Source organism: Triturus cristatus, chromosome 3_2 (genome assembly GCF_964204655.1).
Source record: "Triturus cristatus chromosome 3_2, aTriCri1.1, whole genome shotgun sequence".
Classification (NCBI taxonomy): domain Eukaryota; kingdom Metazoa; phylum Chordata; class Amphibia; order Caudata; family Salamandridae; genus Triturus; species Triturus cristatus.
The window spans coordinates 773,734,651-773,761,491 of record NC_140584.1 but is presented as its reverse complement, the minus strand read 5'-3'; the positions used below and the strand labels follow the sequence as shown (position 1 = coordinate 773,761,491).

The 26,841-nt window shown below is 46.6% G+C and overlaps 1 protein-coding gene across 2 annotated transcripts in view; it reads right to left on the bottom strand.

Moving 5' to 3' along the window:
- The window catches only part of IDH1 (isocitrate dehydrogenase (NADP(+)) 1), a 310,669-nt gene that overhangs the window by 137,561 nt on the left and 146,267 nt on the right, over nt 1-26,841 (bottom strand). For both annotated transcript variants that reach the window (XM_085648837.1, XM_085648838.1), the window contains one exon: nt 26,152-26,443. In XM_085648837.1, the coding sequence (XP_085504963.1) occupies nt 26,152-26,443 (292 nt within the window). The remainder of the gene's footprint in view (nt 1-26,151; nt 26,444-26,841) is intronic.

Genomic DNA, 26,841 nt, shown 5'->3' with positions numbered 1-26,841 from the left:
TGTGAGTGACAGTATTCCGCTCTTTCACAAGGGGCATATCGGCACACAAAGAAGTTTTGTTTAGTGCCAGGAACTACTGTGCCAATGTGTGCTTTTTGAGATTTAATTTTGCCAATGTATGTTATAATGGTGAGGGCCCAGCAGCTCAAACGTCAATAAGGTTTTACAAAAACCATGTTAAAACAAGACACACAAACCAAAAGGCTAATCACCAATCTCAGACCGACTGGCTTTGCCAATGCTTGTTTTTAACGCTACTCATAATCTTATTGAAACTGGTTACACCGAATTTCCATTAGGAATATTTTTGGGAAATGCTAGCATACAGCAACATATTTTATTAAATGATGCTGCAAAGAAATGGTACCTAAAATGTTACAGTAGTTTAGCAAAATGTTTTTTTCCTATTTGCATTTTTTGAGAACATTTTATTTTGAAAGCAAAGAATCGTCAATCTTGCTTTCAACTGCTGCAAATATTTGCATCTAATCAGAGAGCATTCTGGGAGCATTATACATAGCCTCATACGTACAAATGTTTATACTGGAACCACTGTCAGTAGTGCAGTCCGATCTTACATTTACTTGAAGCACTCACCCTAATAATTAAGGCTTTGCATTAATGAACCATAAATACAAGTGTGAACAGCATTAATACACAGACACAAATATTACCCTAACTGCAGACAATAGTATTCTCTGATCCATAATGTGGTACTGTAAACTGGCAGCCAAAGGGTTTGTGCTGTAGGGGGGTTGGGTCTACTTGTCCCAAGGTCAAAATACACATGAAAAATTGTTGCAAACAATATGTCCTGGGTGTCTGGCTATAGGAATTCCACATCCCGGCAACCAGGTCTGCATGGGTAGATTGAACAATTTTTCAGACTGAATTTTATTTGATGCAGTAAGGCATCATCCATTCCTCAAATGCTCTCAACAATGGATTCAAGAGAGGATTGTTCTGAATAGAGGTAACTTCAAGTTAGTATTTACCACCATCCTTAGATTAGAGAATGATGATGCAAACAGCTCATTTAGATCTCGGTGGCTTTAGGTACAGGCTGAACAACTTGAGAAAAAACCCCAGGGCTGACTACAAAAGTGCATACATATCAGAGCCCATTTAAAAACTCCTAGGAACTGTCATGTTTTTATTAGATATAGCAGGGGAAACAGTCAAGGACCTGCACCCAAAAGCTGATGGCCTCTTAGAATATTGATGACAAAGACTGGATCAGTGATAATAAAAGATGCAATGAGATACAGTAGTATCATCTGGCAGAGAACATAGTCCAACAAGAGCCAACAAGCTGTTTCACTGCATTTTGCCAGAGAATTGTCTCATCACAGAGAGTTCAACTGCCAGAATAGGTTTGACACTGTCCACCTGCCTACAGTGACACTCAACCTTGTACAGCAGTAACCCATAAACCTCTAACTTTAGAACAACACACAATTTGTTTTAGACTAGCACTCCGTGCCACATGCCAATTCTTTTCCACCTTCACCTCTTGTTCACCTAGGTCTTCAGTGCAAAAAAACAAGAACCTTGGCCTACTGAATCTTACTGCCAGAATGTAATTTTTTTTTACATAGTTCCGAGCAGCTGCTTACCTGAAAGCACTGCAAGGCAAATGCTACTTACCAGTATGCATCTGTTCTTGGCATGTAGAGCTGCAGATCTACACACTGTGCATAGATCGCCATCTGGTGTTGGGCCCGGATGTTTGCAGTTGTTTTTCCTCTTGGAAAGTCTTTGGAAGTCACGAGGTATGAGACTCCTCCTTTGGATCGTATTGCGCATGGGCTTCGGCTCCATCCTCAGATTGTTTTTCGCCAGCATGGAAATGAGGGAGCGTAGTAATAGCAGTGAAGATGCCCATGTGTGCTGTATCTAAATAAGATAAACTGGAACAGATAAAGGTATCCAGGGAGGCGGGTGGGCGTGTGTAGATCTGCAGCTCTACATGCCAAGAACAGATGCATACTGGCAAGTAGCATTTGCCGTTCGAGGCATATGAGCTGCAGATTACACACTGTGCATAGATTATATAGCAGTACTCACTCCTAGCAGCGACCACCAGAATCTGTTGCAGTGGTTTGAAACAATGTTTTGAGTACAGCCTGGCCCACACTAGCTTGTTGCTTAGTTTGCACATCTACACAATAGTGTTTAGTGAAAGTGTGCGGTGTTGACCATGTAGCTGCTTTGCAGATATCATCTAAGGGGATGTGCCCTAAGAATGCCATGGAAGCCCGTATCTTACGTGTAGAGTGGGCTTTAGGGGGAACAGATAGCGTTCGTTTTGCTTTGTGGTACAAAATCTGTATGCATTTGACAATCCACCTAGCTATCCCAGATTTGGAGATGGGGTTGCCTTTGTGTGGTGGTGAGAAAGACACGAACAGTTGTTTGGTCTTACGAAAGGGTTGTGTTCTCTCGATGTAGTAGAGTAATGCTCGTTTGACATCTAATGTGTGGAGAGCTCTTTCTGCAATGGTCTGTGGCTGCGAGAAGAATACGGGTAGTTCCACAGATTGGTTTAGGTGAAAGAGAGAAATGACTTTAGGGAGGAATTTTGGATTAGTACGGAGAACAACCTTGTCATGGTGCATTTGCAGAAAAGGTTCTTGAATGGTGAGTGCTTGTATCTCACTGACCCTTCTGAGGGAAGTGATGGCTACAAGAAAAGCAGTTTTCCATGTTAGGAATTGAAGTTCACATTTGTGTAGAGGTTCGAAGGGAGGCCCCATTAGTCTTGTGAGAACGATGTTTAGGTTCCACACAGGTGAGGGTGGCACTCTGGGGGGAATTATTCTTTTGAGGCCTTCCATGAAGGCTTTTATGGCAGGTACTCTAAAGAGTGATAAATGTTGCCTGTTTTGTAGATAAGCTGCTATGGCTGCAAGGTGCAGTCTAATAGACGTGTAGGCTAGATTGCATCTTTGTAGGTGTAGTAAATAGCCTATGATGTGTTGAATGGACACATCTAGGGGATTGAAGTTATTGTTGTGACAATAGACCACAAAACGTCTCCACTTGGCTGCGTAGCAAGCTCAAGTGGTAGGTCGTCTAGCTTCTCTAATGACGGTCATACAGTCTGGGGGAAGATTTAGATAACCGAATTCTAGGATTTCAGATCGCAAGGTTGAGCTGAGCTGGGTCCGGGTGTCTGATCTCTACACGGTTCTGGGTTAAGAGGCGTGGAGAGAGGTGGAACTTTTGGTGCGGTACTACTGATAGTTCTAGCAATGTGGTGTACCACGGTTGTCTGGCCCAAGTGGGAGCAACTAGGATGAGAGTTAGGGAGTGTTGCTGTAGTTTGCGCACCACTAATGGAATGAGTGAGAGAGGCGGAAAAGCGTACGCAAATTTGCCTGACCAGTTCATCCATATCGTATTGCCTTTGGACAATGGGTGTGGATACCTGGCGGCGAAGCTTGGGCATTTGGCATTTTCGTGGGTGGCGAAGAGGTCTATCTGTGGCTGCCCCCAGAGTTGAAAGTACAGGTGTAGAACTTGCGGATGGAGTTCCCACTCGTGGATCTGTTGTGTTTGTCTGCTTAGCAGATCGGCCATAGTGTTTTGGACTCCTGGGACATGTTGGGCTAGGAGAAAGATTTTTTGGGGTATGGCCCATCTCCATATGCTCTGTGCTAGCTGAGAGAGCTGCGGAGAGTGTGTGCCCCTTTGTTTTTGTATATACTACATGGCTGTCATGTGGTCTGTGCGGACTAGGACTGCCTTGCCTGATATATGTGTTTGAAAGGATTTTAGGGCTAAGAATATGGCTAGTAACTCCAGATGGTTGATGTGGAGTAAGTAACTTTAACTTTTGTTGAGGTGTCCACCTGCCCTGCATGGTGTGATGTAGAAGGTGAGCTCCTCAGGGGGAGAGCGATGCCTCCGCTGTCAGTACTATCTGAGGAACCGGGTCCAGGAACGATCGCCCTTTGGAAAGGTTTTTGGTGGTCCACCACTGCAGAGAGCGATGGGCACGACTGTCTACCAACACCAGATCTGTTAATTGACCCTGGGCCTGGTTCCATTGGCGCGCTAAGCACTCTTGGAGAGGACGCGTTTGGAGTCTTGCGTGGGGTACTATGAATATGCAAGAAGCCATTATTCCTATTAGTTGCAAGAACACTCGAGCTGGAAGAGAGTGTTCCAGCTGAAATTTGGCGCATAGAGCCTGAATGCTTGCTATCCTGGCCGGACTGGGGTAGGCTAGCGCTTTTGAGGTGTCTATGGTGACACAGAGGTATTGTTTTACGTGGGACGGTTGCAGATGGGACTTTGTGTGGTTTACTGTAAAGCCCAGTTCGTGAAGTAGCTAGATAGTGGCGTGAGTGTGTTGTACACACTGGTTGTATGAGCTGGCTTTTATTAGCCAGTCGTCTAGGTATGGGAAGACGTGGATGTGTTGTCTTCGCAGGTTTGCTGCCACTACTGCTAGGCACTTGGTAAACACTCGCGGTGCTGTGGTGACTCCGAATGGGAGGACCTTGAATTGATAATGTTGACAGTCCACTACAAACCTGAGAAACTTTCTGTGAGCTTTGTGAACGGGAATGTGGAAATAGGCGACCTTGAGGTCTAGGGTGGCAAGGAAGTCGTTTTGGGAGAGCAGGGGAAGTACTTGTTGGAGTGTGACCATGTGGAAATGGTCTGAGTGTATATAGTGATTTAGAGGTCTGAGGTCCAGGATGGGCCGTAGAGTGTCGTCTCTTTTTGGTATGAGAAAATATAGGGAGTAAACTCCCATATTTTGTTGGTGGGCAGGAACTAGTTCTATCGCACTCTTTTATAGGAGGGAGATTACCTCCTGCTTAGAAGTGACATTGGACGTTGTTTGGGTGGAATGTTTGGGGGGGTAGATGTTAGTTCGAGGCAGTAGCCTGACCGAATTATCTGTGGAGGTGGAGCTGGGGCAGGCTTGTCCAGCGGTCTCTTTTTGATGCTGAGCATCAAATGTCAGTTTTAGGGTCCAGTTTTAGGGTCCTTGACCAGTGTTTTTTGTAGTGGATCGGGCCGAAATAGTTCCTCTGTGAGTGGCCGATCCGTTGGCGCCGATGGTGTCAGAGCCGTATGTTTTTTAGCCTTGTAGTCGGCATCGGTTCGTTGTTTTGAACTGTGCGGCTTAGAAAAGTCCGGTTGTTTCCTCGGCTGCGAGATGACTTTCGGCTTCGAGGTGTGTGTTTCGAGGGCCTTTGGTTTTTTGCTCGGCTCCGGAGATGGTGTCGGTACAGAGGAGCTAGTGCCAGTTTTCGGCGCCGAGTGCTTCGGCGTGGAACTCGGCGCGGAGGAGGACATTTTCTTTTTCAGCGCCGGTGTGGAGGAGTGTTTCTCGGCACCGACGGCAGGCTGGCTCGAGCCCGAACCGCCAGAAGGCTTGGTGGGCTTCTTAACCGGGCCCGAAAGCGAGGTAAGGGTATGTGCCTAGGCCCGAGGGCGAAGGAATGACTGAAGCCTTTTTCGGTGCCGTCGAGGGCGGGGGTCGATGTTAGTACTCACGCCCCTCTGTGCCGGAGTGATGTCCTCGACATCTGAGTTGTCGGCTTCGGAGGCGCTGACGAGGCCCTCTTCAGTGTGCTGCTCTTCTGGGTCATCGACGCCTTCTCCGAAGATGTCGTCGGGGATTGCTGTCGACGAGTGTGCCATTGTGGAGATCGCGATCGAAACAATACCGCAGAAAGGGAAGGATTGCGCGCCGATTAGAAGAACTGAAAATGGTTCGGAACCGGAGCGCGAAGAATACATCCGAGCCCGATGGCGGAAAAAAACAATCTGAGGATGCAGCCAAAGCCCATGCGTAATACGATCCAAAGGAGGAGTCACATACCTCGTGTCTTCCAAAGACTTTCCAAGAGGAAAAACAACTCCAAACATCTGGGCCCAACACCAGATGGCGATCTATGCACAGTGTGTAATCTGAAGCTTATATGCCTCGAACAATGGCATTTCATGCCACAGACAAGGGGAAGCAAGCCCTGTGCCACCACCATCTTTCTAGAGACACCAATCTCATATTCTAAAGAACTTTGAAAAAAATATGTACATAATAAAATAGTAATTAGCGCTGTTGTAATTGCCAAACTCGTTCTTTTTCCCTTTCTTCATTCTCTAAATCTATATATTCACTATCACCTTTAACCTTTTGCAATTTCCAGTATAAACTCTATGATAAACTATATAACAGACCATTAATCTGATTATAGTTAACACCATTTGACTTCACCTTAGCTCTGAGCGGGATAGAGGAGGAGGTAGACCATCAATCCAAGCCCATTTTACCAAGGGACCAAGAATAAGTGACGTTTTAACAGGAAACACCGAAGTTCAGACCTATATAAGGCTGAGGGACAGGGGAGATAACGAGCATTTGGAATAGAAAGAGTGAATGAAGCTTTCTCTGCTCTCTAGTAAGTAACCAAGAGTGAGTATTCAGAAGAGGTGGGAGGATGAAGTAAGGAACAAGCAGAGGTTTGGAAAAGGAGGAGAAGCCAAAGTGGGACGGAAGTAGTGACTGGTGCTTTCTCTTTTCTCCAGGGAGAAGACTTGTCAGAACACATAGAAACTCTTTTGGAGCAGTTCCTAGGTAGTTCTAAACACTGGAAGAATAGACAAGTCTGTCTGCAGAACTGAAAGCAATTATTTTGAAAATTCATTTGGAAGACTGAGATAGACTGTGATAACACTCATAGTGGGGATTCACACCTATAAGAAAGAAAATTCACTGTAACAGAACCTTCAATAAACCCCCTTATTCTAAGTATCTGGACCGAGTTGTGTAGCACTCCTCCCTTATCTGCCAGCCCCAAGTAGTCATCTCTAAACACTGTGGGAGTGGAGAGTGAACAAAGGTCCATAGAGAGAGCAAAAATCATCAATGACGAAGGAAAAATGCAGTGATCAAGAGCAAGATGTCTGCAATGGTGGAAAATCCCCAAGTTAAAGGTCTGTAATTTTAACCAGTCTTAGGACTCTGATAGGTGAGGGGGATAAGGAACAAAAGAAGAAATTGATCAAGAGGTAAGCTGAAGTCTGGGCAATCTGTGCTGTATGAGGAACAGAAGAAAACATCATTAGGCCTTGGCTGAACTTTAGGAAGTAATTTTCCATTCTCTATGTCTGGGGAAAGGAGTTCCATAAAGAGAGTCCTGAACATGAACACAGCTACCTCGGTTTAGGTGGTATTTACAGCAGAACCAGCTCATTAACTTTGAATGTGGAAAATAAGACAAAACCATTAATTTGTAATTGGGAGAAAAATCAGCAAGCGAGCATGACTGCCCCAACACAGTTCCTCTGGAGATAGGGAAGTAGGGATTCTCTTCCCCGAAAATGTTTTACAGATGGAGTAAAACGGCGCATTTTCCTCCAGAATATCTTTAATAAATTGACCAACTGCAATACCTTTTACAGGGATTTCTAAAGGAACAATCATAAAATATTTTAGAAAATTCCTAGTATATCAAATGAGTCGGACTTCCCCAAGTGTGCAGGAAGTAGGCAAGAAGGGTTGGGATCTTTTATAGGAAATGTTTGTAAAGTGACTGTATGCTCTACAAAAACAAATGATGCAACTGAATATGCTCCACTACTACATTACCAGCCTCATTCACACTTCACTGACAATACATTTACAGATGCTATTCTTTTTTGTTTTAAATAATTTTTTTATTGAATAAACAAAAAACAAAAACAAAATACAGTGCAGTGTCATTGATTTCAAAATAGCACAGTGCATTGGTACAGTGTCCGTCAATACGCTACATAGGACCAATTCCATTGTATCGTAACTTATTGCATCCTTCGTGTTATGGATTCTATTTTCCCAACAGTCCCCTACCTGCAGGGAGGTGTCATTAAATGGTGTACAAATCATCCTTCAACTTTCGTTCCATGCTTCCCAGATTCTGGTCCATTTTTGTGGGCATCCTCTTCCATCATATATCACCCTCTCAGCCTGCATGCACCAGTCCATGTCTGTCTCCCAATCTCTGAACATGAGCCTTCCAGGATCTCGCTATGTTGTGATTTACTACCATATACCCAAGGGAGACCCATATTCTCTCAGCCCTTGATAGGTGGGTTGCATCCCATATGTTAAGAAGGTACCATCGGGGCGAGACCTGATATGTTAACAACAGTGCTGTTGTTAACTTTCCCCAATATGCTTGGATAAGCAGACATTCCCACCACTGGTGCATGAACATTCCTGTCTGTCCACAGCCTCTGGGATATGCTGTGGAGTCCAGGGCACCCATTCTAACCAATTCTGAACTTGTATAATATGCTCTATGCAACATTTTGAGTTCAAACTTAAATTGGGATTGCATCGCTAACTCTCGGGGTGACGCTAATGCCTCCTGTAATTGTTAATTGTGATTTATAGAGAACTTAATACCTACAGGTCTCTAAGTGCTGCGAGAAGATCAGCTATAGTTCCAGAATGAGTGTTGTCTCCAAGTGGTATGTGCTATGCCCAGGCTTCTGTGAAGAGACACGTCTTCAGTTTCTTCCTGAACGGAAGGAGGGCTCTTTCGTCCATAGTTGTGGGATGAGGACTGAGAAGGCTTGGCCACCTTTGGTAGTGTAGTTAAACCGTGGACATTTTAGTTGGACCTCCGAGGCAGACCTTAGGGTGCGGCCAGGGACGTATTTCACCAGACATTCTTTGATATATTTTGATGCCTGACCATACAGGGCCTTGTGGGTGATGCAGAGGCCTTTGAATCTAGCCCTCTGTTTAATGGGAAGCCAGTGCGTCTAGGCAGCTTAAAAATGAGCCTTGCCACATCATTCATCACCTCCTGGAGTTTGCCCAGCAGCTTGTCTGGCATTCCGATGTAAAGTGAGTTCCCATAGTCAAGTCATGACAGGATCAGGGCGGCCACCACCGTCCACATGGTTGAGAAAGAGAGGATGGGAGATAATTTTCTCAGCTGTCTAAGCAGACCCACACAGGTCCCGAACACAGTAAATACTTGATTGGCCAGTGAAAGTTTGGCATCTATTTTAATGCCCAGGCTTTTTACCACCAGAGCTGGAGACGGGGTGTCTCCCGGCTCATGTGGCCAGTACTGGGTGGTCCATGCGTTACAGTCTGTAGTGACGGACAGTACCTCCGTTTTTATCAGGATTGATCTTGAGAGAGTTGGCTGTCATCCAGTTTACCACAAATCTCAGTATGTTTTTCACCCGTGTATGGGCTTGCGGGGTGTTTTCTATTTGTGGGATGATTTTGTGTCGTTCGCATAGTTGAATACCTGGCAGTCCATCTGGGCCAGGTCCCTCACTAGTGGTCTGAGGTATATGTTGAACAGTAGTGGGGACAATGCTGACCCTTGCGGGACTCCACAGGTAATGGGCCCCCTATCTGACACACAATCACCCATCTGTATTTTTAGGGTGCAATCCGTCAGGAAGGAGGTGATCCACTGTAGAATTGTCCCCCCAATGCCAATGTCCTGGATTCTTTCCAGGAGTTGGCAGTTGTTGACCGTGTCGAATGCTGCCGACAGGTCAAGGAGGACTAGTGTGCACGTTTTTTTGCTGTCAGCTATTATCCTAATTCCAACTAATACTGACAGCATCACCAGCTCGGTACTATGGTGAGCCCTAAAGCCTGCCTGCCTGTCCCCGAGGAGTTGGTGTTTTTCCATGAACCTCGATAGATTTCGCAGAACGTGTTGTTCCATGATTTTGGCCAGAAAAGGAAGTTGGGATATGGGCCTGTAATTTTACATGTTGGTGGTGTCTGCTCCTGTCTTTTTGAGCAAGGGGATTACTCTTGCTTCTTTAAATTTCCTGGGGACCTTCCCTGTTTCCAGCGAGAGGTTCATCAAGGCGAGAATTTCTCCCTCAATCGCCGGGAGTGCTAGTTTAAAAACCCTTGGTGGACATGGATCTGCGGGTGAGCCTTATTTTATTCTGGGCGCGATGTGGCGCTGTCTCCAGGTCGAGATTTTGGAAAGAGGTGATCAACTCTACACTATCTTCATGTGGCTCAAACCCTTCCACAAGATGTTGGTTAAAGGGGGAGTTGTCAATGTCTGTCCAGGATGTCTTGGACTTTGTCTAAAAAGAAGGACGGGAACTTATTGCATTGTTCCTGGCTGGTGGGCGCTTCATGCATCTGCTTTTGACTCCGCTCCTTCAGTATTTTAAATATTTCTTTTTGCTTATTGGCTGCCTCCAAGATACTATGTTCATAGAATTCGGCCTTTCTACTGAGAACGGCTTTTTTTTATAGATGAAGAGTTTGGCCCTGTATTCTAGGAGTGCCAGCAGCTCATAGGCTTTGCGCCACTGTCTTTCGTGGTGACAAAGGGTTAGTTTCAGTCCCCTTAGCTCTTCTGTGAACCAGGGGGCGCCCTTCCCCTTGTTTTCCACTCTAATTTTCCTAGCTGGCACCAGCTTATTGATGGCTGTTAGTAGCTGGCTGGAGATGGATTCACTCCACTATTCAAGATCATCTGTCCCCAACCTCCTTGGTGTGTTCTCCCGTAGCGTGTCCCCTAAGCTTTTTCCCTCAATTCTGTTCCAGCTACGCACAATTTTCCAATTGGACGGTGGGTGTGTGTAGCGACTAGCTAGGAGGACTAGGAGGCTGATTAAGTAGTGGTCTGACCACTCGCAAGGAGTCGTGTCCACTAGATCAACTAATGGCTGAGTTGACCATACGAGGTCTAAGGTGTGCCCTTTCTCGTGGGTAGGGGTCACCACTAGCTGCTGCATCCCTTAAGTGGCCAAAGTTTCCTCTAGCTGTTGAGCCTGTGCCTCTCTGGGTTGTTGGTCCCAATGGTAGTTAAAGTCTCCTACCACCAGGAGCTGTTGGAATAGTGAGCGAAGGTCAGTGACACATTCAGTGAGGAGGTCAACGAAACGTGGGGGGCTTCTTTGGGGGTGGTACACCACCATAATTGCTATGCTTGAGGTGCTGTTACAAGCCTTAGCCATTAAAATATCTGCTCCTTCCGGATTTCCTCCCGATAATTTCTCAATTGTCAGCCGTTTGTTGTACAGTAACGCCAACCACCCCCCCCCCCCTCCTCCTCTTTTCCCGTCTGGCCTGTTATGCCAAAGGGCATCATAGCCAGCGGGAAGTGATGCCATTATAGTTGGGCCGGAATCATCATCAAGCCACGTTTCAGTCAGTGCCAGAATGTCTGGAGCTTCATCTTGTAGGAAGCTGAAGATCTCTAGGGCATGCTTCTGTAGAGAGCACGAATTGAGGACTCTCATTTTTATGTGTTTGCTATAGCTGGGGTTAGAACCTTTCGGGAGTGTGGGGGTTTAGCACTCAATTTCCCCCCCTATCCTGTGAGATGAGGAGTTCTGCTCGGAGTACGTTCGCTATTTGTGGTTTCAGGGGGCCAGATCTGTGTTTAAGTGTTTAAAAGCCCTTAATTCTTCCCCCGTGTATGACCAAGATTGGCCAGGGGTCCTGCCCCCTGGACCCGGTCGGGCGAGGACGGGTGCAGACGGGCTTGCCTTAGGCGCGTCTTAGGCGCGCCGGCGGCACGCCAGAGGCACTCCCGTTGCGCGTGTCTGCTCCAGCGTGCAATTTAATGTGTGTCTCATATTCCCTCGCCCCTCCCCGCCAATCAACCCTGCTCAGCAGCAGCTTACTACCCCTGTGGCCACTAGACCGCGTGCGTGAAAGCAGAAGTGGAGAGGAGGACAGCCTGAGTGAGGAAGTCAGGTCTGTCTATGCCTGGTGAACTCAGCTCAGTTTCAATAAATGCAGATTCAATTCAGTAACAGTTTAAAACCAATTGCCTTTAAAAACAGGTAAACTAGTAAATTTAGTAAAACCAATATACTTAAAAACGAACATGCACCGCTTGGGAGGCAGGAGCGCATCTTCTCTGCCAATCCTCGTCATTGATATCCCCCATATCCTCTACCCATTCCCCATTGTATCCGGCATATTGTTAAGTATTTTTCTGTACGTCAGGGAAATCGCCTTGTCCTGAAGCTAGTCATCAAGAAGCCTGTCCTCTAGGGGTGAGGAGACTGGTAGATCAGTACCCCTGGGTATCGCCCTATGTAGTGCATTTTGGGCCTGAAGATATCTAAAAGTTTCCCCAGTATTCAATTCGCAGTCCTGTTGGAGGTCACCAGAAAGGTGTCACCTCCCCCCCTGCCCACACATCTCCGATTCTTGAAAGCCCTATCTGGTCCCACTTATCAAATCCTGGGTGTTTTGCCAACATCCCTAGTCGGTCTGTTTTTCCACCCCAGGGCAGTTGTAGCAGTATTCCATAAAGTAATGGTAGTGGAGTGTAATGTTGTGCGTTCTTCGTACCTACATAAATTGTTCTGTGGTAATCGCCCGGGGTCATATTGTACTTGTCCATCCTATAGGCTGGATACGTTACGGGCCGGTGTACCCAGTGATTGGTGACCACCAGTTGAGAGGCCCAATAGTAACGTTTAATCCTGATCCAGATTGCCAGGGGTTCGAGGGCAAGTGTAAAAATTAAGGGAGAAAGTGGACAACTCTGCCTAGTCCCCTTCTGCAATGTAAACGTTTTCAATCGCCTGCCATTTACTATGATTCGGGCCAGAGGTTCCCAGTAAAGGAGTTGTACCCAGGATAGAAATCTCTTTCCGAACCCAAATCGTTCAAGTACTGCTAATAAAAAAGGCCACTCGGTCATGTCGAATGCCATCTTTGCATCCAGAGACATGATCACTGCCACCTCTCTAATCGTCACCGCCCTACACGACACAGTGAAGGCGCCGTAGGTGAAGAGCGGTGTTCCTGCCAGGCATAAAACCGGATTGATCCAGATGGATCAGCTTGTTTAGCAGGGGAGACATACTCATTGCCAAAATCTTAGCGAGTATTTTGACTTTCGGATCTATGAGGGAAATAGGCCTTTACAAACCGCAACACCCGGGAGGTTTCCCTTCTTGAAGTATAACTACAATATTGGACATTCTCTGCGTTTTGGGCAGGATACCCTTAGTCACGCTTTTGTCGTACATTCTTATAAGATACGGGGCAATAGTGGATGCATTTGTTTTATAGAGTTCAATTGGAAGGCCACTCGGACCCATGGCCTTCCCGGACTGAAGCGCCCAGATTGCTTTGATGACCTCCCCTGTGGTCAAGGTGGGGTCTAAATACTCAACGTCTTAAGCCTCAAGGACAGGTAATTTAAGGGTGGTCAGCAGTTCCTGTGCTTGTGTGTGCGTGGAAGCCCCTGTGGATGCATAGATCTGTTTAAAATGGTCAGCAGATGCCTCCGCGATCTCGGTCTATTGTTTAGCCGCGTGCCATCTTGGCACTTGATATCAAACACCCATCTATTGGCCTTTTCCCACCTGTCTAGCCAGGCTAACAATTTGCTCACTTTATCGCCAATATCATATATACAGTGTTGGGTGGCACGGTGCTGTACTTTAGTCGCATCCTCGGTGATATCTTTATATTCTTTTTGCTTCATAGGCAGCCTGTGTTTAGTGTCTGGGGCATTTGTTATGAAGTCTCGTTCCAATTGACTAACCTCGCCCTCTATATCTAGTAATTGCTTTCTTTTTTCCTTCCTGTGTCCAACAATCACTGAAACCCCCCATCCCCTCCCCACCATCTTGTATGCCTCCCACAGCACTATATCTGAATCTACCGAGCCGTAGTTGTCTTTGAAATAGTCAGTGGTCTCCTTAGTGAGCTTCTCCCTGATTGCCGGCACCTTAAGTTACCAGGGGTTAAGAGCCATCTCATAACTTGTAGAAGGGGAAGTACCTCCATAACTCGTTACTAGCGGAGAATGATCAGAGATGCCCCTAGGAAGAGGGGTGATCTCCCCAAACATGGGGAGCTGACCGGCCTTGCACAAGATATAATCGATCCGGGACAGATTCCCGTGCACCTCTGAGAGGAAGGTGTACTGAAGGGTAGAGGGATTGCATACTCTTCAAATATCTATCAGTCCCATGGCCCTCAAGAAGTCAGCCAATATCTTTCCGGATGTTTCTCCCTGTCTGGGCGTTTTTTTTATCAAGTTCCCCATAGAGGGCAGCATTACAGTCTTCTCCCAACAGCAAGTTACAGATGCTATTCTTGAAATACTCAAAGCCATTTAGAAGAAGAACAAGAGAGGATCTTTTTCATATGAATCTTTTGCCAATGGTCCCCAGGTGCGAACGTATCTATCAATTTCATAGCTTCCAACAGTGGTTGCCATTCATAGCTTATACTCACTCTATCCCCCATCTTTGTTTTACCTCACCTGATTTCTATCTCCTTGGCCCATGTGGATTCAATTATTCAAATTTATTTGCATACAGTCTGCAGTGGTAACAACCCAAGGAAGGCATGCCCATGCAATTATTAATGCAGAGGGGGCGTGGCTTGACCATGGAACAAGATAGCCACATGTTAGCGGAGCTCCGAACCGAGACTCGAAAATCCGTTAATAATCCTGGCCCTGAGGGGCATCCGATTGCCTACAGTAGTGTGAAATAAAGGGGACAACTCCCCTAGTCCCAGTTGAAAATGACAAAACCTAAATTCGAGCTGGCAAGACAGAAAAGAGATCAGGCCCTGGGTGCCAGGAACATGGAGCAAGGCTGACACGTCCTACGTCGAACATAAACAGCGTGTGGACCACACATCGATAGCGGAGAGGGGCAGACCCTGGAGGGGACTGCCGAACAGGGAAAAGATCAGAGAGGCGGAGAAGCGCGGACACCACTGCGGACAAGAGGCATGGCGGCCGCTGACGAGGTCGCGCCCAGCAAGAGACATGTGGGTCCGCCTGCACGTACTTGGGATCACTGAGGAAGATAAGTAAGAGTGATCACCCCTGAAGCTAATCTTAACGCCAGGCGAGTGATGGTGTCCGTCGTCAGGACAGCGGCCAAGAAGGGAAAGGTGGCGAGGCCCGGAAGCGGGCTTGCTTGAGGTGAGAGGGTCCCAGGCTGTACAGGACAATAACCAGGTCCGAGGTGCGAGAGAAGGCACAAGAGAGGCTCCCCCACCACCCTTGCAGTTGACCGAACAGACCGGAGCGGGAGAACGGAGACCTCCTGCAACTCCTGAAGCAGGCGGAACAGGCTTGCAAGGACCAACAATGCGAACGCAGGTGGGGACATTATAATATGCGGTCCTAAAGGGAGCGGAAGCCCCAACGGAAGGGGCCCCAGACGCAAAGCAGAAGTGCACCCATGTAGTGCTAAAGGCACTCTTGTGGTCCGACACCCTGTGATGAACTTTGACTACCATTATTTAATTGACTTTGGTGTGTTATTATATCCTAGCATGAATGTACGACGTCCTGCATATGTTTTCTTTCTCTTAAAGGTTTCTTTCTTGTAATCTTGCAGTCTTTCAGTGGGAGCTGTAACGGAGTAGAACAGCCTTGCCACGAACAGAACGTGTGGGATGAGAGAGAGAGGGAGAAAGAGAGGTGTGGAATGTACTTTTTGATCTCGAAGTGCAGTGTTTTGAGCAGTGGTGCACAAATGTGCACTGTGTTGTACATTGAGAGATGAAGTATGTGATGCTATAAGTAAGGGTGCACAAATATGCATTGTGTTGTAGATTGGCAAGTATTATTAATTTCTTACTATTGGCTTTGACATGGCCTTATGTCATCCTGAATTCTGACTCTACCTTGCTTCAGCTTCTCTGTGCGCACAGACACTCTTGCAAGTTGTTTGGGTTAATCATGTTCAAGGATTGTTTTGTGAGAGATTTTTTAATGTACCCTGGAAGGCTTTTGTGATCTTCGTCAAGATAAAGGCTGGAACATGCGAGAATGTAGAGGGAACGTGGAAACTCCTTCCTGACATGGAATGCTTGCCTGGAAGCTGACCAGTTCCAGTACGTTTCCTTTGGCGCAGAGGGGAAGACTCTCAAACCTTTTAGTGTGTGTTTTGAGATTATAAAGCTGAGGGTTGTTGAATTAGAAACCGGGATTTTATATTCCGAATGGGGACGGACGCATCTACTTCGGGACAGCGGATCCCTGGTTGCTGAGGCACTTATCCCCGGCTATTAAATCTCCCGGTCAGGAGTGGGCTAAGATGCAGTGTTTGCACCAGGTGAAGTGCTGAGTTTTGATTATTGCCATTGTGATGTGTGGCCAGTGGCTTTGATCATTTGAGGTGTTTTCTTTGTGATGTGTGAATAAGTCAGAGTGCACGTCCAAAGTAATGATTTGGGGGGGGGGAGGGTGTGTGGGTGTGTGTTCCCTTCAGGCCCTGATACCGACACAGGGACGCCGATTTAGATTTAAAAACTATTGTTTATTTCTAGGTGTATGTATATATATATTTTTTCCCCACCAACAAGAATTGCACCGCACTCCAAGAATCGCTGTAGTTTAGTTACTATTTATTTGTGGAAACACAATTATCTCCACCACTGACGTTTCGACCAAGAGATGGTCTTGTTCATGGTATCACAATACTATAAATAGAAACTAAACTACAGAGATTCCTGGAGTGCGGTGCAATTCTTCTTGGTGGAAAAGATATTTGCGAGGTTAGGTCCAACCTCGACATACGTGCACCTGCTGTGTAACAGAGCGCACTGATTAAGGACTGTTTGTTGAAGCGATATATATATATATATATATATATATACACATTATCTACTGGCGGTTATAGTTACAACCTAGTTTCCATAGGAAATCTGAAAATTCTATTTTGAATAACTTTGGCGCCGGTTGACGAATCCTCGCGAAATTTTCGAAACTAATGGGGCGCTCCGCTCAGCTCCTACCCTGAAAGTCTCGGGGTGATTCGTCAAGCGGGGGCCGAGAAAAAGGAGGGGTCCCAAAACACGTTTTCCCCATGCATTTTTCCATAGGACCTTTAGTCGCAGCTACAGCCCGAACGGCTGAACAGAATTACGTGAAATTTGGCAGAGAGGTAGCCATAAGGTCAAGGAAGTGCCTTTTGCAGGTCTGGTGTAAATCTGTTCAGTATTTCCTGAGAAAATAGCATTTAAAAGCATATCAATATCTATACGCGCGCACCGTGCGCGCACTGTGCGCGCACCCTGCCGTGCGCGAGCGCAATTCTGATTGGTTGTTAGATGTCGGTAAACATTCAAATCGGTCGAAACCAGGAAGTGGCGGCCGCCACTTTGTCTCTCGCAGTCTGAGGGGGTGAAAAAAAAGGTGGAGAACGTGAAAAGGGGGCAGAGTGGACAGTTCCTGACCCCCTAGCCTTGGTCAGGGGGTCAGGCAACTATAACTCACGCGACCGCAATCCTCTGCTGATGACGTCAGATATTACATCACTGATGACATATGTGTCTTTATGAAAATAAATATTTGTAATATATGTATAGCTAAAGATTAATGGAAGAAGACATGGGTAAATAAGTGTCTAAATACAGTGATGTAATATCTGACGTCATCAGCAGAGGATTGCGGTCGCGTGAGTTATAGTTGCCTGCACTAACTATAACCGGGGAATTTCATTGGTTTTTTACGAGTGAAATGTCCAGCTAACTATAACATGTGTGAAACCTATGGTTTTTTCAGTGAATTTGCAAGGTTTTTTTAAATGCTAATTCGTAACTATAACGTGTGTGAAACCTATGGTTTTTTCAGTGAATATATATATCTATCTATCTATCTATCTATCTATCTATCTATATATATATATATATATATATATATATATATATATATATATATATATATATATTCATCCAAACGTTGCCCAACGTACAGAGGCGCACACGAAGGCAAGCAGACTCCAAACCTTGCATCAGGGTCTTTATTAACAGGCTGCAAACACATCAGGAATTTCATCGCCGACCCTACGCGTTTCGGAGCTCCTCTGCTCCTTGGTCACGGGTTGTGGCTGTTAGTATGCAGATACGTAGGGAGCAGTCCTTTTAAATGGCAAATGTCCCGCCCTGGATGGGCTTCAAGTCGCTATGCCTTCTGGGGCTGGTAGTCCCTTCGTTAAAATATTACCCCGGTGGGTTCCGCATTCCCAACAATATGTTCAAGCTCTAAATAGAGCCTCCCGTGTGTATGCAGCTCAAGTATCACAAACTTGCAATCCTGCCAAAGCGACTCCCGTGTATCAGGAATCGGCAGTCCGATAATTTCTCAGTGGTGCTGCCTCTCCGGCCTGGACCGGCCGTATTTATTCATCCAAACGTTGCCCAATGTACAGAGGCGCACACGAAGGCAAGCAGACTCCAAACCTTGCATCAGGGTCTTTATTAACAGGCTGCAAACACATCAGGAATTTCATCGCCGACCCTACGCGTTTCGGAGCTCCTCTGCTCCTTGGTCACGGGTTGTGGCTGTTAGTATGCAGATACGTAGGGAGCAGTCCTTTTAAATGGCAAATGTCCCGCCCTGGATGGGCTTCAAGTCGCTATGCCTTCTGGGGCTGGTAGTCCCTTCGTTAAAATATTACCCCGGTGGGTTCCGCATTCCCAACAATATGTTCAAGCTCTAAATAGAGCCTCCCGTGTGTATGCAGCTCAAGTATCACAAACTTGCAATCCTGCCAAAGCGACTCCCGTGTATCAGGAATCGGCAGTCCGATAATTTCTCAGTGGTGCTGCCTCTCCGGCCTGGACCGGCCGTATTTATTCATCAAAACGTTGCCCAACGTACAGAGGCGCACACGAAGGCAAGCAGACTCCAAACCTTGCATCAGGGTCTTTATTAACAGGCTGCAAACACATCAGGAATTTCATCGTCGACCCTACGCGTTTCGGAGCTCCTCTGCTCCTTGGTCACGGGTTGTGGCTGTTAGTATGCAGATACGTAGGGAGCAGTCCTTTTAAATGGCAAATGTCCCGCCCTGGATGGGCTTCAAGTCGCTATGCCTTCTGGGGCTGGTAGTCCCTTCGTTAAAATATATATATATATAGGTATATCTTTCTGATCTCTTGCATTTTGCTTGAGATTTATCTCATATTATTTCCTGCTTGTATTTCATATCCATGCATTTAACAGTTGCATTTACCAAGTGTGTTATTATTGCTTATATATAAATATATACATATCTATGTTTATTTGAATGTTACTCATTGACATCTGGTAAAGTCTTTCTGTTAGAGAGCATTGCATAAATAAACCCCAAGCCTTATTCTAAAAAGAGAGTCTTTGCATTTTGTAAAATAAAACCCTTTTCTAGCTGGTGTTGTGTTTTAGGTTTTGATGCGCTGTGTTTGAGCCACCGTGTGGGAAATTCTGTATTATCTGAAAGGCGGAGCAAGACAACCCAGGGGTGAGAACAGCTCAACATGCCTGATTATGACTAGTCAGAGAACCAACAATTGCAGGCCGAGCAGGGGCCGCAGAGTCAGAAATAAATCACAGTCAAGGCCGGTGAGCCGCTTATCAACAAGTAAAAGGCCATAAACTGTGAACCAGGGCAAGAGGGGAGCCCCGACGCACAGAGCACCAAGGTCCCCCAGTATGAGCAACAGTCCCCCATACATATTATCCTGGCGACAGACACAGAGGACAAAGGAACAATGCGAAAGGCCAGAGGCACAGGCCTGTCAAATCTAACAAAAAGGACAACTACGCCATTACAAGGCCCACCACGAGTGCGGAAGAGGAGGAAGGAGGGGCTGTGGAGCCCTTATTGGCTGTCATCATGGTGGCGATCCAGGACGTTAAGGGGTCCCTAGAACCCAAAATAGACTCAGTATCAATTGAGGTCACCCTGATTAGGGTGGACCTTTCCAGTGAGTGAGAAGGTGTACACAGCAGAGACTCAGATAGCCCAGCTCCAGTAAAATACAAAACGTCTTGAGGAGCAAGTGCACACGTTAACAAAGCCAGGCCACACACTTGGCTCGCGCAAATTGAGGATCAGGAGGGACGCACGAGAAGGAACAACATATGGGTCGTGGGGGTGCTAGAAGGGGCAGAGGGGTAGAGTGTGGATCTGTTGCTCGAAGATCTGATAACCAACAAGTTGCAGCCCCAACACTCTCAGAGTTCTTCTCCGTCTAGAGGGCGCATAGGGTACCGATGCCGCCTCCGCGTCCCTGTCCCCACCACGCACAAACTGCGAGATCGAGAGGCGACTTGCCATATGAGAACACCGGGATCCGATTCTTTCCGAACTATACCCTGCAAGTACAACGCCAAACAAGGGATATGAAATGCATGATGCTCTTTCCAGCCAGGCTATGTGTGATAGCAGAGGGGAAGACTTGGCACTTCACAAATCGGGAAGAGGCCCAGGAGTGGCTAGAGGGCTGGAGAATAGCCAGCCAAGACAAAGGCTGTGAACCGAGACAGAGAGGTGGACACAGCAAAGGAGTTTGAGAGATCGGAGCAAGACACGAACAGCAGCCCACATCGCCAGGGCCTTCGGGTCGCCCGGGTGCGGAGGTGGCCCTTAGGTACGGAGTGGTGAAACAGGGGCATAGGTAAGACTGGAGGGACCTGATTTGGTCCCCAAATGCAACTTCGCACTGCAGGCAAAACACTGGGATACTGAGACTGCCCGACAGGAGTAGCCGGTCGAGATCATCTCCATGAGACTCAGAGGCAATTGAACTATACAGGGCTTGAGAGGGAAAGGCACGGAATGAAGTAACAGACCTAGCTTCTGATGGATTGAGCACCCCCCCTCCCCCCAAGTTATCAGTTAGAACTCTTATGCAATGGACCGGGCGACAGGCGCTCTGCTGGTTGGAAAGTTGGGGTTTTTGCAACCTTAATAGCAGGGTAGCAGGGTGGGGGTAGGGGGAACGTGGGGGGGGGGAGGGGAGTTAACAGTAACAAACGTAGTTACTGAGGTCAGCAATGGGAGCAAGTGTAAGTCTGCAGTGGGGACAACGCCCACACTACCAAAGGGTATCTATTTAAAACACACACTAAAATGGAAAGGGTGAATAATAAACAGTCCCTAGCTAAAGTATGGTTCTGGACAATAACGGGCTCAACGCCAAATTAAAAACGGCAACCATTTTACAATTTATTAAAAGGCATGTACCAAATGTGGTCCAGTTACAGGAGACGCACCTGAAGGGTAACTACTGTAAAGCCTTAGACAGGTATGTACTAATACTTAGACAGGTATGCCCATGCTGGATATACCTCAGGCACCAGATATGTGGGAGTATTAGTCAGAAAAGCTTTTCCTTTCATCCAAAGTAAGATATGGACGGACCCACTTGGGAGATACACAGTGCTGAGTGGAAAGTGGGAGGGGAAGAGACTCAACTTGTTCTCTGTATACGCTCCCCCTGGTCTGCAGACGACCACACTTGAGGAGTTAGGTACCCTGCTGCTGCAACTACCGGAAGGCAGACTGGTCATGGGTGGAGACACAAACGACATAGTGTCATCAGGTTTAGATGAGGTGGGTAGGGGCCCCCTCAGGGACAACCATCATAAGACAGGCCTGTCAATTAGGGAGATTCCTTGAAGCAATGGGATTGGGCGACATCTGGAGGCACCAACATCCAGCTGCAAAGCACCATACTCATTTATCAGCCACAACAGGTAGTCTTGCTAGGCTGGACTACTTTATTACACAGGCCCCCAGACTGGGTGAATTTGTGGATGCCACACATGTGGCACGTAGAATATCAGATCACTCCCCGGTGGAGGCAAGACTCTCTGGCCCAGTAAAAGACCACACGCTGCCACAGCGAATAAACCCATGGTACTTCAGAGATGAGGACTTCAGGGAGGACATGAGAGAAGGGGCGGAGCAATACTTGTCAGACAATGTGGGTTCAGTCAGCTCATGTGTGACCCTATGGGAGGCATTTAAGTCAGTCTTCAGGGACAGGACCTAAGCAAAAATAGGGGCTTTAAAAAAGGAAACAAATCTTAAATATCTTGTTCTTAAAAAAAGACATAATACAATTGGAGGCTCAGGCTGCAGGAACTGACCTAAAGACAAACTCAAACAGGCAGCACCTCAAGGTGCGGCAAAAAGAACTCAGGGACCTATTGGAAGACAGTGCCAAGATGTAGGCACTGGCCACGCAGCACAAAATCTAAAAAGTGGGAGATAAGGCAAACAAGCTGTTGGCCTGGTTGGATAAGAGACAATCAAGCGGGGGTGCGTTCCCGGGCTAATAGATGAAGAGGGAGGTAGATATGAGACGGGGGCGGAAATAGCTGAGGAATTCGCCAGGTATTATGAGGGGATGTATGCATCCCAATCGACACACTTAGAAGAGGAATGTGGGGAATTTCTGCACGACATCGCCCTGCCAAGACTTACAGAGGACGACAAGGAGATGCTTGAGGGTGATCTGACAGTGGAGGAAATTAAATTAGCCGCCCGTGCCCTGCAATCAGAGATGGCAATGGGGCTGAACGGCCTACCTGTTGAGATGTACAAAAGTATGTTGGGCGTAACCGCAGGACACCTAGTAAACATGTTCGAGCAGGCACAACAAGAGGGCATACTTCCAGCTGATCAAAGGGTGGCAGTAATCGCGGTAATACCGAAAGCAGGCAAACCACCATTGTTCGGGTCGTATAGACCGATCTCCCTACTCAATTACGAGGTCAAGATATAGGCTAAACTCCTGTCGATGCGCCTTGCCGGGGTGATCACCACTCTTATGCACCCGGACCAGTCGAGGTATATGCCCCACAGGTGTACAAGACTAAACCTCTGCAGGCTGTTGGGTATACTGCATTTAACTGGGGTAAAGGCTCAACAGAGCAATCTGCCCTCCTGTCCCTAGACGCCAAAATGGCCTTCGACAGTGTGGAGTGGAACTATCTCTTCGCTGTCCTTGAAAGACTAGGTATGAACTCCAAATTTATAAAATGAGTCAGACTCCTGAATCAACAGCCACTGGCCAGAGTGCGGGTCAACGCCACAGTGTCTCGAGTGTTTGCCCTCTAGCGGGGAACCAGACAGGGTAGCCCATTTTCCCACATCCTGTTCGCACTTGCCCTTGAGCCTCTGGCGGCGTGGGTTCGGCAGGATCCCATGATCTGGGGGATACCGATAGGAGAGGAATGGGAGGACTGAATCTCGCTGTATGCGGATGACGTCCTCCTTCACGTAAGCAAGCCTAGGCATTCGGTAGATCGAATACTGCAGATCTTCCGTACTGATGGAGAGTTTTCGGGATATCGAATCAATTGGGACACGTCGTTGCTATATCCCCTGTCGGAAGGCATACCGACCCTTACGTCTAGATGTGACGTACCTATTGAAACGAATGGCTTTAAATATCTGGGGATCCATGTAACAAGAGATACTAAATAATTCTATCGAAAGAATTTAGGCCAACAACTAGACAGATTCATTGCGGATGGCAAACACTGGCGGACCCTGGCTCTGACTAGGATGGGACGAGCAGCTATGTTCAAATTGATGGCTCTCCCCCGACTACTATATGCTTTCCAAAACATGCCCAACTCCTTCGTTTTCTCAACGCATGAACTCGGAGCTTTGAGCATTGTTTTGGTGCGGGGCAGCCCCACGCATAGCCCTAAGTAAACTTCAAAAAGGGATCTACGATGGTAGCCTAGCATTACCTGACATCCGCAGTTACTATTGGGAAGCCCAGTTAGTAACAGTAAATGGCTGGATGTTTGAAGACAGATCGGATCCACCATATAGAGTGGATAGATTGGCCATGGGAGGGAAAGGTTCTAGAGCAATTCTGTACACAAAACAAGGGAGTAGGGATCTTCCGAGTCACACGAAAGCAGTGGCCAAAGTGTGGATAGCAGCGACAAAATACCTAGGGTGGGAGGGCAGGCTTACGGAGATGACACCCCTCTGGGCGGGCGACTGTCTGAAAGAAAGAAATAAGCTAGAGGGCTTCACCAAGTGGGAGCTACTGAGTTTGGAAACCCTGGGAGACATATGCAGACAAAGGCCTATATCTCGTTCCTGGAACTACAACAGGAATACGAACTAGGGAAGGGTGAGTGGTTCAGATACACCCAGCTGGGGCATGCCCTGAGGCAATATTTGAGAGAAGGGGAGACACTGGAAGCTGCCACACCATTAGAAGACAGACCACCTGCAAGTTAGAGCCATTTCCCTACTGTACAAAAAAATAACAAACTGTGCCGCAGACCCAATGGGCACATTGAGAATGACCTGGTAACATGATGTAGGCCCAATGGAAGATGAGGAATGTAAAGAGGCGCTCCAAGGCCTGAGAGAAGTAGCAATAAGGGCAAGGTTCCACTTGATCCAGCTGAAGGTGCTACATACGGATTACTGCCCCAGGTCAATGTTACAGCGGATGGGGAGATCCGAAAGCATGCATTGCTACAGGGGCTGTGGACTGGAAGGGGAACTTTTACTACCTGATATGGGAATGCCTGGTCCTGCAGAGATATTGGCAGAGAGTTGCTGTGACAATGGCTGCCGTGGTGGAATTAGAGGTCCCGCTTTCACCTAAATGGATTCTGCAGATAACTGCAGGAAATGAAGAGTGGCCGAGACATGTGCAGCGCTGGTTAACGTTGGCGGCAGAAGTGGCAAAGCAGAATGTGGCAAAGAGATTGGGGGTGGCCGCACTCCCGACACTTGAAGAGTGGGAAAATGATCTGGACTGGTGTTGGCAGGCTGAGCTCACGAACTATAAGAGTAGGGGGTGCCTCAAGAAGGGAGAGAAAATATGGGGTCTTGGCAGACTTACCAGGGCCTATAAAGCATGCACTGTGATGTAACAGACCTGTTGCCAGTTTTCAATAATGGATATTGCAAATTTCAAGGTATACAAATTAAAAATGTAATGTCACTTCAATATATTCAGTCCCTGTATGTACAAATCATTATGAACGTACCAATAAAAAAAAATAAAAAAAGAGTTAAAATATATATATGTATTAATGCAGACACTCAACCATTTCTCAGGCTTTTTCTTCTTGCAACCACAGCTCTTGGGGTAGGCTTATTTTGAGATGAAAAACAAAGCAAATGTAACAGCTGTGACTTTATACATTTTTCACTGAAGGAAGCCTACCTATTACTTAACATCAATGGTTTCAAGCAGGCTATAATGTCATGTAGGAGACTAGGTTTAGTGCATTGCTTATGGTGGAGATCACTGATCTGGGATATAACCCCAGATACGCCACTTTGCAAAAGTTATGCGATAATGGTCATATCTTTCTGTAATGTTTATTTATTAGATTGAAGTTCAAAAGTTCAGCAGGAAGCTATAGAAAGCACAGCAAGAGTGCAGGCTGACAAGCCTGCCCTGAAGACTCATTGCGAGACCCGGACAGCCCCTTGCCAACCCGGCTCTCTGATAAATTTCATGGCAAGCCTGAGTCACAATAAGTGAATGCACAATCCACTGCTGGCTGCAAACTAATGATCAGATATACTGTGTATTCTGCACTGAAATTGAAACCGGGGCAGAGTATCTATTTACAGCACATCACCGACTCATTACAGCATGTGGTGGAGTCAATTAGGCTTGTTGGTCACAGCCCAACCCTGTGATGAGTCGGAAAAGAGTGGTGAGCAGTCTAATATGGTACTGTCTTGCTGACTGATATACATCTTCAGTAGTAAAGGGCTGACACCCAAATTGCCTGTACTTCATTCAATTAGCGAAGAGGTCTTACATGACAGCAGGAGTTATCTTGCAGGGTGACAGGCTTCAGAAGCCAGGGCTTACAGCAGGTAGGCCCTTAAAAACCTGGGATAGCTGACACATGTGCACTAGTGCATGTATCTGTGAATAGTGTTGTGACTGAGCCTGACCAAAGGCATGCAGTGAGAGGTGGATTTAACTTTATAATACAGTTTATTAAGTAAAATTACAAAAAAACTGCAAGAGGCAGGAAATGAGGTGGGGGCGGGGTGACAATGCCCATAATAACGAGCCGCCACAGATATTGAGGAAAAAGTTGAAAATACAGTAGGGCCCACAACATCTAATGCCTGGGTATTATGGCACCTTAGGATTATCTGAAAACAATCTTGAAGCACTTCTTCAATCGAACAGTGAAATCAGAGGTAGGAGAGGGTGTCAAGGTTGCTAGGAGGACATTCAGAGTACCAGCAAAAAGGTAAATCTAATTGGGAGAACAAGGGATTCTTTTCTTTTCTGACTTTTTTTTAGAAAATAACAAAGGCTAATCTTTTCAAAATGAAGCAACGGATGTCTTTTCATAATCAACTTAATATGCCATAACCAAAATGAACAGTCAATGTGAAGTATTGGCTCACCTGGTCACCATAAGCATGACGACCAATAATGATGGGTTTGATCCAGCCTGATACCAGCCGAGGTATGTTCTTGCAGATTATAGCCTCCCTGAAGACCGTGCCCCCCAGAATGTTTCTAATTGTCCCATTGGGAGATTTCCACATCTGCTTTAGTTTGAACTCCTCGACCCTCTGCTCATCTGGTGTGATGGTTGCACATTTGATACCCACATTGTACTTCTTAATAGCTTCTGCTGCATCAACAGTAACTTGGTCATTTGTTGCATCGCGGTTCTCCATGCCCAAGTCATAGCTTTGAAAAAACACAGAAAGGAAGAAGTTATTATACGTGACTGCTGTTCCTCGAACCAAAGAACAAGCCTCTTTAAATACAGTGCAGGATTTTGCTGCTCAACATTCTAGTTGTCTTTAGGAACACAAACAAATGATAATTGTAGACTAAAATACAAGGGCACACAAAAGAGTCAGAGATTAATTGTGTTAACCTCCACAGTATAGCAACTTTCAGGATGGGGACAGTTAGAACCTCCGTGAAGTCGTCCACAATGTTGGACAGTTACATTTGATTACTACTTGCCACCGACAGCAAAGAATGCAGCCAGGCATTAACTAATCAGACTTACTATGGGTAATTATTGTCCTGGGCCTCTATGACCAAAAGCTGAGTATCTTTAAGTCTGCCAGACTAAA